We start from the raw sequence: 15,629 nt of genomic DNA on the forward strand, positions 1-15,629 counted from the left end.
TATTGCTCATCTGATATCACAGTTTGAAAATAATTTCAAAAATCATCAAATCTGTGCTGTTCTGTGGCTTGGACGACAGTGCAGGGTGATTGAATGAATGCTGCTGTGCCACACCCATCCTGCTGACCCGTTCCCTGTGTGTGTTTACATACCAGGTTAGATGAGTGATGGCCTGTTACAGGAAGGAATGCAAGGCACCAGGCCACTGACGTTCATACGATCTACCATCTCTTCTGCCACACACACCAAGGAAGGGGTGTGTGTGTGTGCGTGTGTGTGTGTGTGTAACGTGCTTTGGTCGATTAATTTTTTATTTTTTATACTGGCATTAGCTAAAAAGTGTGAGCGCACAGCTTTAGATAAATTTTGTTCCTTTTTCTATGATCAACTTAGTAACAAAAGTAAACACTCCATAAAGTACAAAGATGAAAGGCCTATTTGATACATTTTTTTACCTTTCTTGATACATATTTTCTCAGTATTACTTCCATCTTATTATTCTTAAACCAGAGGGATTTGAATATAAATTGAAAGCCTCCAGCCTACTTCCCCCAAGCTAAACTGTACATAATAACTCTAAACTTTTTTCTAATCTTTCATAATTGAAGCAAATGGATTTTGCGGGGAGAGATTTGTCGCTGGGAAAACGTACATGCATTCATTTTTATTTACGAGGAGGCAAGGGCTGAGCAGTGTAATGAGTGAAAAATGCATGCTTAATTTAAATGGCGAGTGTGTCTGTTAGGGAATGCATTAGAGTCTGCAGAAGAAGCGTAAGACATATTAATTGACAGACAGGAACCGCTGTCTCCGAGGTTGATACAAGTAATTTATTACTTCAGAAACGAATGCCACCGCCAGAATGTGCTTCATTAATTTCAAATTTAGTTTTAATTTCAAGCTGTTGCCCCTTGAGAAGAATAAGGTGGCAAGTACTGTTTGAAGAGACATTTTCCCCCTCTCTCTCTCCCCTTCTCTCCCTCCATCTTTCTCGTTCCATCCTTTATCTCCGTCTGGCTGTCTCTGATTTTTCTCGCAGTACAGAACAAAGGGTGGAGGAAGGAAAAGAGGGAGGGAGGGGAGGCAGCAACTTGATTCCAACTTGAGAACAATGTAAATGTAAAAGGGGAAGTTAAAATGGAATTACCCAAACAGTTTATGATATTAAATTCTCACTTTCTGTAGATGCCTGCGTGTGTTTGGTGTATTTCCTCTGGAGTGTGTTCTGTTTCTATCAACTGTCTGCGCTGTGTGAAAGCAAAGGAAGTCAGAGAGGATACTCATCATTAGACATGCTGTCAGTCTTGTTCTAATAAATCTCTCTCTCTCTCCCTCTCTTTCTCTTTCATTCTTTCTGTTTCTGCAGCATACGTCCCTGAGGATGAGAAGGAAGCTGCCCTGTTGGATGAGGATCTGGATGGAGATGACTCCGCCCAGGAAGGGGAGGAGCCTGCTGCCAAGTTCCTGTGCCAGGAGAAGGACTTCCTTCTCAAGGATCACCAAGGCCCCACTGGTTTCCATGACTCTCCCAGTGCTGCTGACTTCTCTGGTCAAGAGCTGGACAGTGAGTCACACCTCAGCGAGTCTAGTGACAGGATGTCAGACTTTGAGAGTTCCTCCCTGAGAAATGAAGATGATGTTCTGCTGTCCAAGGATCCACTGAATCACCTATCCCTGTCAGCCTCCTCCGCTTTGATGGGCGCTACCAACTCGACTGCCCAAATTGGTGGAGACGATGCCATCTCAAATAGTGCAGGGCCAATGGCAGACAGCCTGGAAAAGATGAAGGCCATTTACACCTCCTTCCTGACCAATTCCTATTGGTCCACACTGAACTTGAACCTGAGCCAGCCCCCTGCAGAGAAGCCTCCTCGCAGCCACAGCAGCAGCAGCAGTAGCAGTAGCAGTAGCTGTGGAAGTGGTGGCTATGATTGGCACCAGACAGCTGTAGCCAAAACCCTCCAGCAGGCCTCACAGAACCACCACAACCGGCTGGGCCTGGTTCATCATCCAACAGTGGCCGTGTCCACAGCATCTACAGAACCCAACCTTTTCAGCACCGTCCAGCTGTATCGACAGAGCACCAAACTCTATGGCTCAATATTCACAGGTGCCAGCAAGTTCCGCTGCAAGGACTGCAGTGCGGCATATGACACACTGGTTGAGCTGACAGTGCACATGAATGAGACAGGTCACTATCGTGACGACAACCATGAGACGGATGGAGAGGGTGCCAAACGCTGGTCCAAACCTCGAAAGCGTTCCTTGCTAGAGATGGAGGGGAAAGAGGATGCGCAGAAAGTTCTGAAGTGTATGTACTGTGGCCACTCCTTTGAATCCCTCCAGGACCTCAGTGTCCACATGATCAAGACAAAACACTACCAGAAAGTGCCTCTTAAAGAGCCTGTTACACCAGTGGCCGCTAAGATTATTTCCTCTGTCCGAAAGAGAGCCCCTATTGAACTTGACCTCCCTAGCTCACCTGACTCTAATGGCGGCACCACGCCTAAGCCCAGCCCCCTAACTGACACTAATGACATCCTCCAGAAGGCCTCAAACCCTTATATCACACCAAACAACCGCTATGGACACCAGAATGGTGCCAGCTACGCCTGGCAGTTTGAATCCAGGAAGTCACAGATCCTAAAATGTATGGAATGTGGCAGCTCTCATGATACACTGCAGGAGCTAACTGCACACATGATGGTGACTGGACACTTTATTAAAGTCACCAACTCAGCTATTAAGAAAGGCAAGCCAATTTTAGATTCCTCCACTCTGGCACCCACACCTACGTTATCCACGGAGGAGAAAGTGCAGTCAGTTCCTCTTGCTGCTACAACCTTCTCCCCTCCACCTGCCCCTGTGCATCCCCCTACCAGCATCTCGCCCATAGCTATGGCTGTGGAGATAAAAAAGGAAGAGAAGGAGGAGGAGTGCACTAAAGAGTTCATCACCAACAATGGTAACAATATCAACAAAGAGAAGAAGGCAGGAGGTGAGGAGGAGCCTGAGGAGAAGTTTGATATTTCTTCAAAATATAGCTATTTGACTGAGGAAGATCTGGATGAAAGTCCTAAAGGGGGGTTTGATATCCTCAAGTCCCTAGAGAACACTGTAACCTCAGCCATCAACAAAGCCCAGAATGGGGCTCCCAGCTGGGGTGGCTACCCAAGCATCCATGCTGCCTACCAGCTCCCTAACATCATGAAGCTTTCTCTAGGCAACTCTGGAAAGAGCTCCCCCCTCAAATACATGTTCCCTGGAGGGGAGATCCTCTCTCCCACTAGCAAGAGCCAGCCTCTGATTTCCCCTCCCAGTCGCCAGACCTCACCACTGCCCAAGAATAATTTCCATGCCATGGAAGAGCTGGTCAAAAAGGTGACGGAGAAAGTGGCAAAGGTAGAGGAGAAGATGCGAGAACCTACTGGAGTCATTAGGTCCTCACCTGTTAGACGCACCACCCCCTCCCCCTGCAGCAGTGAGACAGGGGAAGCAGTTCGGGGTGAGTCGCCCAAAGAGAGGAGAGGAGGAGGTTCAAAGACCCCTGAGGAGATGGTGGGAGGGGAAAAAGCAGCTGGAGGAGAAGGAAGTGGAGCCAATCACAGAATTGTGGTGTCAAATGGTGATGTGACTAAAAAAGAATCTATTGAGAATGGGGTAGAGTCCACTGCTGTGAAATCCCCCCTGCCTGCCTCTCTGTGTGGGAGCACAGCCATAATCACAGACCACCCCCCTCCAGAGCAGCCATTTGTCAACCCTCTCAGCGCACTGCAGTCAGTAATGAACGTTCACTTGGGGAAGGCCGCCAAGCCTGCCCTGCCCTCTCTCGACCCCATGAGCATGCTATTTAAGATGAGCAACAGCCTGGCAGAGAAAGCAGCAGTAGCTGCCTCCACACCACCAGCACAGACCAAAAAACCACCCAACGACCACTTAGATCGTTACTTCTACCAACAACACCTGAACAACGACCAGCCCATAGACCTGACCAAAGGCAAGAGTGCTGACAAAAATGGTAGTAGTGGGTCTCTGGGTTCAGCATCTCTCTCCTCCTCCAACTCTACCCCATCCTCCATTTCTCCCTCTTCCACAGTTACTATGGCCAAAGCCTCAGCTGCAGTAGCTTCCTTCATGTCCAACTCCCCTCTGAGAGAGAATGCTCTCTCTGACATCTCAGACATGCTGAGGAACCTGACGGAGAGTCAAGTAGTCTCCAAGTCCTCCACACCCACCAGCCTGTCCGAGCGCTCAGACATTGAAGGCGCCACACAGGAGGAGACAGAAGACATCTCCCCAGCCCAGAAACGCAAAGGCCGCCAGTCCAACTGGAACCCCCAGCACCTGCTCATCCTCCAAGCCCAGTTCGCCTCCAGCCTCCGACAAACAAGTGATGGCAAGTATATGATGTCGGACCTGAGCCCCCAGGAAAGGATGCACATCTCACGTTTCACCGGCCTCTCCATGACCACGATATCCCACTGGCTGGCGAATGTCAAGTACCAGCTGAGGAGAACGGGTGGCACGAAGTTCTTGAAGAATCTGGACTCAGGTCACCCGGTGTTCTTCTGTAGTGACTGCGCCTCTCAAATCCGCTCGCCATCCACATATGTCAGCCACCTGGAGTCTCACCTGGGTTTCCGGCTGCGAGATCTGGCAAAACTTTCTGGGGAGCAGCTCCTCAGCCAGATTACACAGCAACACCATCAGCAACGTCACACCAAAGGACTGTCTGAAAAACTGCTATCCAACCTTCACCCCTCCAGCCACCCTCTACCCTCCTCCCTTCCCTCCCCCCTAACCACCTCCCTGCCCTCCTCTTTACCCACTTCTTTGCCCACAGCCGACACCCCATCCCCCTCCCCTGAGGAGGATGGCAGTGGGGCCATGCATCAGTGCAAGCTCTGCAACCGGACTTTTGCGAGCAAGCACGCAGTCAAGCTTCACCTGAGCAAGACTCATGGGAAGTCCCCAGAGGACCACCTAATGTATGTATGTGATCTGGAAAAACAGTAGCACTGGCCGGGGACAATGCTGCACTCTTTCATTTTTTTTCACTTGTTCTGGCTCTTGTCTCTCTCTAACCTTTCATGGACATTTCTTTTTAAGAAAATAAAAGACTGATAACGTGATGGAACTGCACAGACATGCCATACAACTACTGCTGAGTTTTGGCACATGGGTTTACTTTTTTATTGGTTTTTTTTTTTTTTTTTTTTTGCTTTTTTCTACGTGAGGTAGACTCACTCTCGCCCAAGACCCCCAATTTGCTTGTTTTTAGTGTTTTCCTTTGTCAAAAAAACATGACTTTCTCGAAATGTGCAGTTTAAAGGAGTGAAAGGACGACAAGGATACAGTATATGAAGGTTTAAAAAAAGAGATTATAAAATGAAGTGGTGTGTATTTTAAAACTTGTGTAAATGGGATTATGTTCCTTTATATGTTGGCTTCACTGGGGTGTGATAAGCTGCATGCATAAATGAAACAGTTTCGTTAAACATTTTATAACTTAATCTGGTGCACTTTTCATGGCTCTTTTTCCCCTCCTTTTTTCCTCTTCCCTCTGTGTCTTACTCTGTTTTTTGTTTTTTGTTTTTTTTTCTGTGATGTTTTATGTGCTGGTGTCAGCATCTAAAATTTAACCCTCTGAGTACGTCAAAGCACTTCTACACCTAAGATCCAAAACACTATTGACATAAGATTTGAGATTAGAATTTAATGAGGCCATTGTGAGAATAAAATAGACAATGAGTGAATTGTGTCTTCTATGTCCATGTTCCCCAGACATGTGTTAAATCTTATCCCAGACTTGGAAGCATTTTGAAAAAGGAGCTTCTTCATTCAAAGGAATGTTTTATCCCCGAGCTTTAATTTTTGTCTGGAAAATGCCCCAAAGTCTTGACACGAGCATCACAGCCATGATGCAGATAGAAACAAAAGGAAAAAAAAATGAAAAAAAGAAAACCAACTAAATCTTTAAGTCTTTTATGTTGTTTGATCAGGGACCTCTATGAATTCAGGTCTGTGTAAAAATGTACATAAAAACATATAAACTAATTCCTGTCTAAATTATGCATTGTTTCTATATTTTTAATTTAAGAGGATTATGACTATCTGCTGGTGCACAATATATGAAGACCTTAACTTTTTTTTTTGCACAATAGTTTTTATAAATGTGTTATTTAATCAAATAATATGAAAATGAGAGGAGACAAAAAGATGACAACAGGTGAATCTTTTTATTTCCAATTCGTGCTCAAAGGGTTAAAGTCTCTTTACCAGACACTACTCTACATGTGCCGCTGTATGAACACTAAAAAGTTATTAAAGCTTGTACAAAAAAAGATGTTACTTTATGAAGAAATTTCACATGTAATCTGTTATTTATAAGCGCTCTTGGTTGTTGTTTCATATCATTGAATGCCTTTTCAATTGATCCCATTTTGTTTTTTTGTTTTTGTTTTTTTTCTGTCTAATTACTCTCCCATGATTCCACACTGCAGCTTTATCTTTTTGGGATGTGAAAGGTTACCATGGTTACACAAACCTCTTGAGTGACAAGCTCTGCTACATTTTTTGGCAGTTAATTTGCTGAAGTAACTGACAGCTGCCAGTGTAGAGAAATAAAAAAAAAATCCTTATGTGTAAAATGTCGGCATGTAAACAGCACAGATACTGTTATGCATTCTGTGCAGTGAGTCTTTTTGTTTTGTTATTTTCTTTTCTGTTGTTGTTCTTGACAATGAACGCCCATTATATGACTTCCTATAACCTTGTTTTCTACTGCAGCATTAAAAAAAAAGAACCCGTTTTTTGCAATAACTTGTGCGCGTCATGTGTGTAGCGGCTATCAATTATGTGTGCTCTGCAGTCCCTAATGAGCGCATTAGACCGGGAGTGTGTCAGTGTCTGTCTGTGACAAGTTGCAGACTAGTTTACAGTGAGTGGCAGCAGCAGGGCTGTGTGGGGGACACACATACACATGCACATACACTCATTCACATACACTAACACACACACACACACACACAGGCTCGAAGACAACATCATTGTGGGACTTTTCAAGTAGCCTTTTGTTTTGTCCTGACAGCTCTGCCCATGTATTAGAGATGTTGTGGGCTCCAATCGAGTGTTGGTGTCTATGTTACATCTTAAAAACACCCATATCCACATGTACACACACACACACACACTTGGGAAACTATCCAGTGAGAGTGCATGTGCAACCATCTGTCCTTGTGCAGACACGGGCATCAATTTCAACAATCAAACAAAATTACGACCTGTGTGTGGAAGGCCCCCTCTTAAGTTGCCATGGCCAGAGTAGTCTTGCATTGGAAGTTCATCCAGTCATTGAGAACTGCCTGAGAGCAAGTATAAGCCCTTCATCTCTCTCCAAACTGGATGTGGCGGTAAAATAACAGCATAAAACCTGGCATTAGCTGTCTCACTTCCCCCACATCATGTCCTCCATATCTCCTGCTCTATAATTACCTCTGACGTCCATTTTGCGACTACTCCCCACAAGGTAAGAAACTTCGCAGACATATTTGTTTAGCCTTCATGGAAGATGACAACAATGCCAACAAGATGAGCAGGAGCTTTCAAGTTTATATTCACACACAATTTTTTTTCCCGCCCAGAACTGTGATTAAATAGAAAAGATATCAGTATCAATCTAACGCTGAGTGCTGTATGGTCCTATGATAAAGATTAAGGTACAAGAATTAATAGCCAATACTAACAGGAGGAAGCGATGGATAAGGGCTCATTCCAAAGTCTTAAGATTTGATTGGATAAAAACTCCATAAGCATCATCATCAATTTAAAAATATGCACTTTATAAAGAAAATAATTAGATGGCACTATCTCTGTATGTACCATGTGGAGGAAGAAATTTTGTAATCAGTAGCTCAGTTGTATACATATGCTGGTATTTGCAAACACGCACACAAACATTACCACAAGTGTGTCTACACACAAACACACATACAGAAACTGACGTATGATTTATATGCAAACACACACACACACACATGCAGTGTTGGTGAAGATAGCAAGCTTGTGTTTCTCATCAGTTCTGTCACTGAATATTCAAAATATTCTCTTTGCATACTCAAGAACATACACACATACATATACACACACACATGTGCGTATATGCATGCACTCACACTGCTCTCAACAGCTAGGTGGGACTTCAGCTGTGGTGACAAGGTGCCACTGTGTGTGAAAATGTCAGCCTTCAACAGTGGAGCCTGAAGTCTGGTGCCGTATTTAAGGCTCTCATTAGCTGCAAAGAAAATATGCGTGAAATTGAAGTGTAAGAAAGCCATTTTCCCTCTCCCTGCCTTCACATCCGCCCGGCGAACACAGGCAAGGGCTTATTAAGGTTCAAAACTAGCACGCCGAAGAAGACAATGAGTTCAGCCACTGGGACATGTGATGTATGCATGCAGCACACACACACACACACACACACACACACACACACACACACACACACACACACACACACACATATACGTACACATATTTGTTTTTACCTATGTGGGTATACATAGGTAAACACGCACGCACACACACACACACATGCACACGCACTACCCACCTCAACATTCTCAGTATTCCATCTACTAAACCCAGGAACAGGCACAGATTCTGCCCATCGATTTAAATATAGGCCTGTAGTCTGCAAATAGCCCATCAATTAATTTGTGGACATAAATGCACAGAACCAATGAGGGAAAAATCAACAACATATAGTCCTATTCCCATGAAGCATTATACACTATGTAAAATACACAATAGAAAACATGCTTCTTTTTTTTTTTGAAGTAAAAGAGTTGCACTGTCCTAAGCCAGTTATGCCAGTGAATGGTAATGTCTTAATAGTGTTTTTTAGGAGATGCTTCTATATGCCAGACACAACGCAGTCTCATTGTAGCCAACACAATGCAACCGTCACAATCCCACAGGAACATAGTGAGGATCTTTACAACGGTAAGCTGGTGAGAGCTCCAGCCTTTATGCATGGAGGAAGGTGCAGTGCAGATCCAGATAGCTTTATCTAATGGGGGTAGGGGTGGGAATACAAGCTCAGTGGATCCATTCGGCAACAATGGAATCACGCTGCATGACTCAAATAAAGCTAGGGGTACAAGCTCGGTTTGTATACGAAGGTGCATGGGAGCATATACTCTATCTCACTTTCTTAATTCCTCTCAACGCACTTACACACACAGACACACACATACACACTCTGACACATAAACAACTGCACCTGTGTGGAGTTGATTCCTCCTCATCCGTCAGTTGTTTTGAGCAAATTTGGCCCTTTCTGAAAGACTTACAGATTCTTGAATCTTAATTGGTTTTCAGTTTTCAAAACGCTTTTCTTTTTTTTGTTTTTTTTTAATAGCTAAGATTAAACATAAAAAAAATCATATTATTTACCTATAATCATGGTAAATTTAGTCTCGATGATTCACAAAATTAAAACCAAACCAAGACGATCTTGGATCTCCAAGTTGTCTCTTGATGGTGAATGACAGTCGACCAGCATTGTTTGGACATCATGGATAGTACATAGAATTATTTTGGGGGTATAAGCATATGCATTGCTATTTATTCCACAGCAAAACTAATTTGATATTGAGAGAAAATCCCTCAAGAGTAAACATTGCGATTTCAAATCTGACTATTGCTTTGTCTGGTTTTTTTTTTTCTTCCGGCAAGCACAAAACATCACTGCTGAATGTGTCAGGACTTCGTTTTTCATAACACACACACACGCACGCACGCACGCACGCACGCACGCACGCGCGCGCGCGCGCACACACACACACACACACAAATTCCCACACATAAATCAATGAGTGCCTCTATTTCTTCCTCTCACTTTCTTTCTCATATGCTTTTGCATACGCACACACTTTGTTGCAGGAAACATTATCACAAGTTTAAATCACCGGTGTGATCCAGTGAGAGAGGAGGGGACAACTAACAACAGACAGAAAAAACCCCAGCTAAACACATAGTCAGGCACACACACAGACAGACGGACACTCAGAAAAGGTGTATGTCGCATACGCCGTAGATCTTCCTGGCCCGTAGGTTTCCGAAGTATCTTAAAATAACGCCTGTGATGAATGTGCAATTTCCCTAATTTACGGCTGGTTGGCGTGCTCAGGGCTACGGGCTGGATGGAAATCTTAAATGGAGCTTGAACAGCACTCCTCGCAACAAGAAATCAATATGCCATGCAGTCTATAGAGGCGACCCGCTATCTGCTCTGGCCAAGGGAACGTGCACAGGGGTAATTTCCTCTAAACGCTCCAAACACTGCTCAGCCACTTCACCACAACAAATAGAAAACCACTCACTCTTACACACACACACACACACACACACACACACACACACACACGCTGAATGAATGAACCCATTTGTGTACGTGCATGCATGTGTGTGTGTGTGTGCTACTACATTAATATCATAACATTTGAGTGTTTAACGAAACAGGAATGGCATATATTGTATGTTTTTTTGCCTATTGGTTGAGAGTTTGTGTATATGTAAGTGTGTATGTTTGTGCAAATGACTATACGCCGTATGCCTGATCTGAGGTTTTCACACTCCTGTGCACTACAGATGTGAACATCGGTGTCTCATTTTTTTAAAAACAAACTGAATAAAGAAATGCAGTAGCAATTCATTCATCACTGCATAAGATGTTAACATCTTATACGTAATTGTAGCAAAGGAAAACAAGGCAGACACAAAGGCAAACACAACACATGCACTTTCTCTCTCTCACTCTGTCTCTTTTTTTCCACTCTCACATTTAACAAATGCACATTTTTAATCTCTTTTTGTGTCGTTCAGTTTGAGCAGTACCAGGGGTATTTGAATATTACATATTTTTGCCATGTCTGGAAAATTTCAGGTACACCTCAACGCCTCAACTCACACACATTAAAAAACAAAGACAAACAAAAAAACCCACTGGCAACACAAGTCATGCATACACTTCAGTTGTGCGCACACACACACACACACACACACACACACACACACACACACACACACACACACACACAACTTTCCAAAATAAAGAGAAAAAAATTAATGGTGGCAGACATTGTCCTTCGTTATTTTATTAAGTTACTAATGCATCATCACATATGTAATCAAAACTAGCAAGCACTGAAATACCTTAAATTCAGGCAAAAACTGCCCAATATTACCACTTAGCCATCAACACAGTGAGTCAAAGGATGGCCTAAGTTCAATTACGGTCCACTTCTAAAATGTTTAGTGCGGTACTTTCAGTACTTACACATCCAGGTGAGGACCACGACTTAGTCGGCATATGAGATTTAAAAAGATCACCTCAGCTCCCAAACGTATCTTAATCGAATTATTGTTACTTAACACAACCGCCAAACCTAAATAACCTGAATAACTGTTCATAGAAATGTGATCAATCATATGAAAGATTTTTTTAAACTTCAACTTGTGCATATTTATAACATTGTAACCTAAAGTCCAAAGATAATGAGATCCAACACGGAGAAGAAAAATAATGGCCATCTAAAATCTTAAATCAGAATTATGTGGCTCTTCATCTGGGGATCCTGTGTAATCAGAAATAAAACTCCCCTGAGAGAAAGAGAGTTCCTGGTAAGTGAGTTCAGACCATATCCATTACCAAATATAATCTATTCTCTTCTGTGGAGATGCTATCAGTTCTTGGTCCTATAGGAACAATACAGAGAATGTGCTAGCGTTGTTGTTCTTGGCTCGCCTTGCTGTAGTGCTCATCAGATAAGCTGAGACGCTGCCTGTAACCTCACGTATACAACACTCCTGTGTGTGTGTGTGTGTGTGTGTGTGTGTGTGTGTGTGTGTGTGTGTGTGTGTGTGTGTGTGTGTGTGTGTGTGTGTGTATGCTTGTGAGTGTATGATGCCAGTGTACCAGTGCTGCTCTGCATTTCAGATGGCTAGAAATGAAGAATAAATTTGAGGGGGGGAGGGCATCCCAATTATTCATTTATGAATTCTAAAAAAAAAAAAAAAAAAGCTTACTGAATATTTTTAATAGTTTTGGTTATAACCTAACTAAAATTTATTTGTGCATCTTAGCACTAGTTTCTTGAGGGGGGAAAATAGCATTTAAAAGGACCAATTCGCCGATTTTCACCTTTATCTCTATCGATCTGAATTTGGGATATAGTGTGAAAAGGGTCTGCATTAGTTGCAAAATCTGTTCTTCCGGCACCAGTGCCGTAGTTGGTGACAAGGAAGAACTACGGGCAAGTTCAGCTTGGATTTCTAGTCTCCACCTCCGGGGCAGGCTCTAGATGTCCCTCAAAAACAAAACTTCCTTGTTCTCTTCGCTTGTATTGCAAACAAGCTACATTTCCAGCAGCGAAAAATGACATCCCAAAATATGAGAGCAGAGGATCTTATGGAGGAGGACACATTTTACAAGTGTCCTGGCCCAATCGGATGTTTAACCGTATTATGGAGCCAGAGTATATGACCAAAGAAATGCAGTGGAGAGAGGCCGAGGCTGCTGCTCCATTAGCAAGAGGATATGGCCAGCGGCGACCATCCAGAACCTCACCTGCCGAGAGCAAACAGCAACTGGTGGTGCCATTGCTCCAGTTGCTTTCCGATGCCAACACAAACTGAATCACTCCGCTGCAGTGAATTTGAGCGTGGGCAGTTTTTGTTGGATGCTTTTTGTCTACGCAAACCCCGAGACAGCCCGTGTGCGCGCTACTATGCCTGGAAGTTTTACTCCTCACATGGACAGCGGTGTGCTGGATACTTTCTTCAGGATCCCAAAGATAAACTGGAAAAGACAACCAATACCAGCAGGGCCAGCAGATGACAACTGAGTGAGTACTCTATGTTATGGCCAACGAAGTAACAGTCATAAGCTAGTGTGTTGATACACGGCAATGTTTGGATAAGCGGTTTTCTCAGCACGTTTGCACTTATGCATGGCAACCTCTTGTTACCTAGATAAATTCTATGGTATATTTTCCCACGTCTCGCTAAATTTCCTGTTGAAAGCACATTGCCCCATTATATTGGCCAAAAAATAAGTTGCCCAGTGCATCGCTACCCTGACATTATTTGTTGTCTTCACTTAGTTAACTTGCAGTTACAAACACCACTGTGTTAATGACCGGAGCCGGCACAGTTGCACAACCAAACCCGGGGATCAGTTTAATATGCACGGCATGTGCACATGAAACCTGTGTTAGATCGCTGGTTTCGGTCATTCTGCAACTGTGCTGTTTATAAGGTTGAGGATACCCACAGTCAGCTGAGACTGACGAAGTCATGTAGATGAGTGGTGAAACGTTTCTACCACTAAACCTTGTGTCCAGGTGAACTGATTCAACTTTCTGAGAATAGTTGCTATCATCACAGCACATGATCAGTACTTTGAGCTTCCTGATCAATAACCACCACTTTTCCTCTTTTGCTCTCTGCAGAAAATATCTGGCTGCTTACTGTTTTGTTTTGACTGGACTTGGCAAAAGGGGCTGCATCGTGGTGCCTGCCTGTGCCGTACCCTCCAATGGTCAGCACAGAGGACATGCTGAAGTGGACCATGCAACGGACAAGCTTTGACCGTTTGTGTAATAATGCTGCTAAACTTCATTAAGGGCTATAACAATGGACACTTTTACCTTGAAGCTTGTTGGTACTGATCTGGACTTTGTCTTGTCAAAGTATGACGTACAATATGCTAAATATTTATTTAGAGATCGAATAGCATGTTGTCACAGGAGCATGCATAAAGACAACATGTTGTAACATCCATCCATTATCCAAACCACTTACCCTGCTCTCAGGGTCTCGGGGATCTGTTGGTTTATATAATAATAATAATAATTACATTTAGTGCTTTTCTAGACACCCAAAGCGCTTCACATTGAAGGGCCTAACTCACTTCAACCACCACCAATAAGTAGCACCCACCTGGGTGATGCACGGCAGCCATTTTGTGCCAGAACACTCACTCACCACACATCAGCTTGATGTGGCTGTATATATATATATATACACACATACATACATATATACTATATATATATATACACTCACTGGGCACTTTATTAGGTACACCTTGCTAGTACCGGGTTGGACCCCCTTTTGCCTTCAGAACTGCCTTAATCCTTCGTGGCATAGATTCAACAAGGTACTGGAAACATTTCTCAGAGAGTTTGGTCCATATTGACATGATAGCATCACGCAGTTGCTGCAGATTTGTCGGCTGCACATCCATGATGCAAATCTCCCGGTCCACCACATCCCAAAGGTGCTCTATTGGATTGAGATCTGGTGACTGTGGAGGCCATTTGAGTACAGTGAACTCATTGTCATGTTCAAGAAACCAGTCTGAGATGATTCGAGCTTTATGACATGGCGCGTTATCCTGCTGGAAGTAGCCATCAGAAGATGGGAACACTGTGGTCATAAAGGGATGGACATGGTCAGCAACAATACTCAGGTAGGCTGTGGTGTTGACACGATGCTCAATTGGTACTAAGGGGCCCAAAGTGTGCCAAGAAAATATCCCCCACACCATTACACCACCACCACCAGCCTGAACCGTTGATACAATGCAGGATGGATCCATGCTTTCATGTTGTTGACGCCAAATTCTGACCCTACCATCCGAATGTCGAAGCAGAAATCGAGACTCATCAGACCAGGCAACGTTTTTCCAGTCTTCTATTGTCCAATTTTGGTGAGCCTGTGCGAATTGTAGCCTCAGTTTCCTGTTCTTAGCTGACAGGAGCGGCACCCGGTGTGGTCTTCTGCTGCTGTAGCCCATCTGCCTCAAGGTTCGACGTGTTGTGCGTTCAGAGATGCTCTTCTGCATACCTCGGTTCGTAATGAGTGGTTATTTGAGTTACTGTTGCCTTTCTATCAGCTTGAACCAGTCTGGCCATTCTCCTCTGACCTCTGGCATCAACAAGGCATTTTCGCCCACAGAACTGCCGCTCACTGGATATTTTCTCTTTTTCGGACCATTCTCTGTAAACCCTAGAGATGGTTGTGCGTGAAAATCCCAGTAGATCAGCAGTTTCTGAAATACTCAGACCAGCCCGTCTGGCACCAACAACCATGCCATGTTCAAAGTCACTTAAATCACCTTTCTTCCCCATTCTGATGCTCGGTTTGAACTGCAGCAGATCGTCTTGACCGTGTCTACATGCCTAAATGCATTGAGTTGCTGCCATGTGATTGGCTGATTAGAAATTTGCGTTAACGAGCAGTTGGACAGGTGTGCCTAATAAAGTGGCCGGTGAGTGTATATATACACACACACACATATACACACACACATATATATATATATATATATATATATATATATATATATATATATATATATATATATATATATATATATATATATATATATATCCCTGCCTGCCACCCAATGACTGCTGGAATAGGCTCCAGCATCCCCGTGACCCTGATATGAGAGCAGGATAAGCGGTTACGACAATGGATGGATGGATGTATATATATATATATATATATATATATATATAAAGATTATCAAAGTTTGATGAAGGTACACCTATGGCAGA

At 43.5% G+C, this 15,629-nt stretch overlaps 1 protein-coding gene across 1 annotated transcript; it reads left to right on the top strand.

Annotated features, from left to right (window-relative positions):
• Positions 1 to 1,583: 1,583 nt before the first annotated feature.
• Positions 1,584 to 5,016, top strand: tshz3b (teashirt zinc finger homeobox 3b). Its single transcript, XM_056279026.1, has 3 exons — positions 1,584 to 4,024; positions 4,124 to 4,747; positions 4,850 to 5,016. The coding sequence occupies exons 1-3, from the start codon at positions 1,597 to 1,599 to the stop codon at positions 5,014 to 5,016; spliced, it is 3,219 nt and encodes a 1,072-aa protein (XP_056135001.1). The 5' UTR covers positions 1,584 to 1,596.
• The last annotated feature ends 10,613 nt before the right edge of the window (positions 5,017 to 15,629 follow it).

This window comes from Lampris incognitus, chromosome 4 (genome assembly GCF_029633865.1).
Source record: "Lampris incognitus isolate fLamInc1 chromosome 4, fLamInc1.hap2, whole genome shotgun sequence".
Classification (NCBI taxonomy): Eukaryota; Metazoa; Chordata; class Actinopteri; order Lampriformes; family Lampridae; genus Lampris; species Lampris incognitus.

Coding starts and splice junctions, on each gene's coding strand:
- tshz3b (XM_056279026.1), top strand. CDS start 1,597: ATGTCAGACTTTGAGAGTTCCTCCCTGAGAAATGAAGATGATGTTCTG. Junction 4,025..4,123: donor TGCTGACAAAAATGGTAGTA/GTGGGTCTCTGG, acceptor CCTCAGCTGCAG/TAGCTTCCTTCATGTCCAAC. Junction 4,748..4,849: donor ACTGTCTGAAAAACTGCTAT/CCAACCTTCACC, acceptor CCACAGCCGACA/CCCCATCCCCCTCCCCTGAG.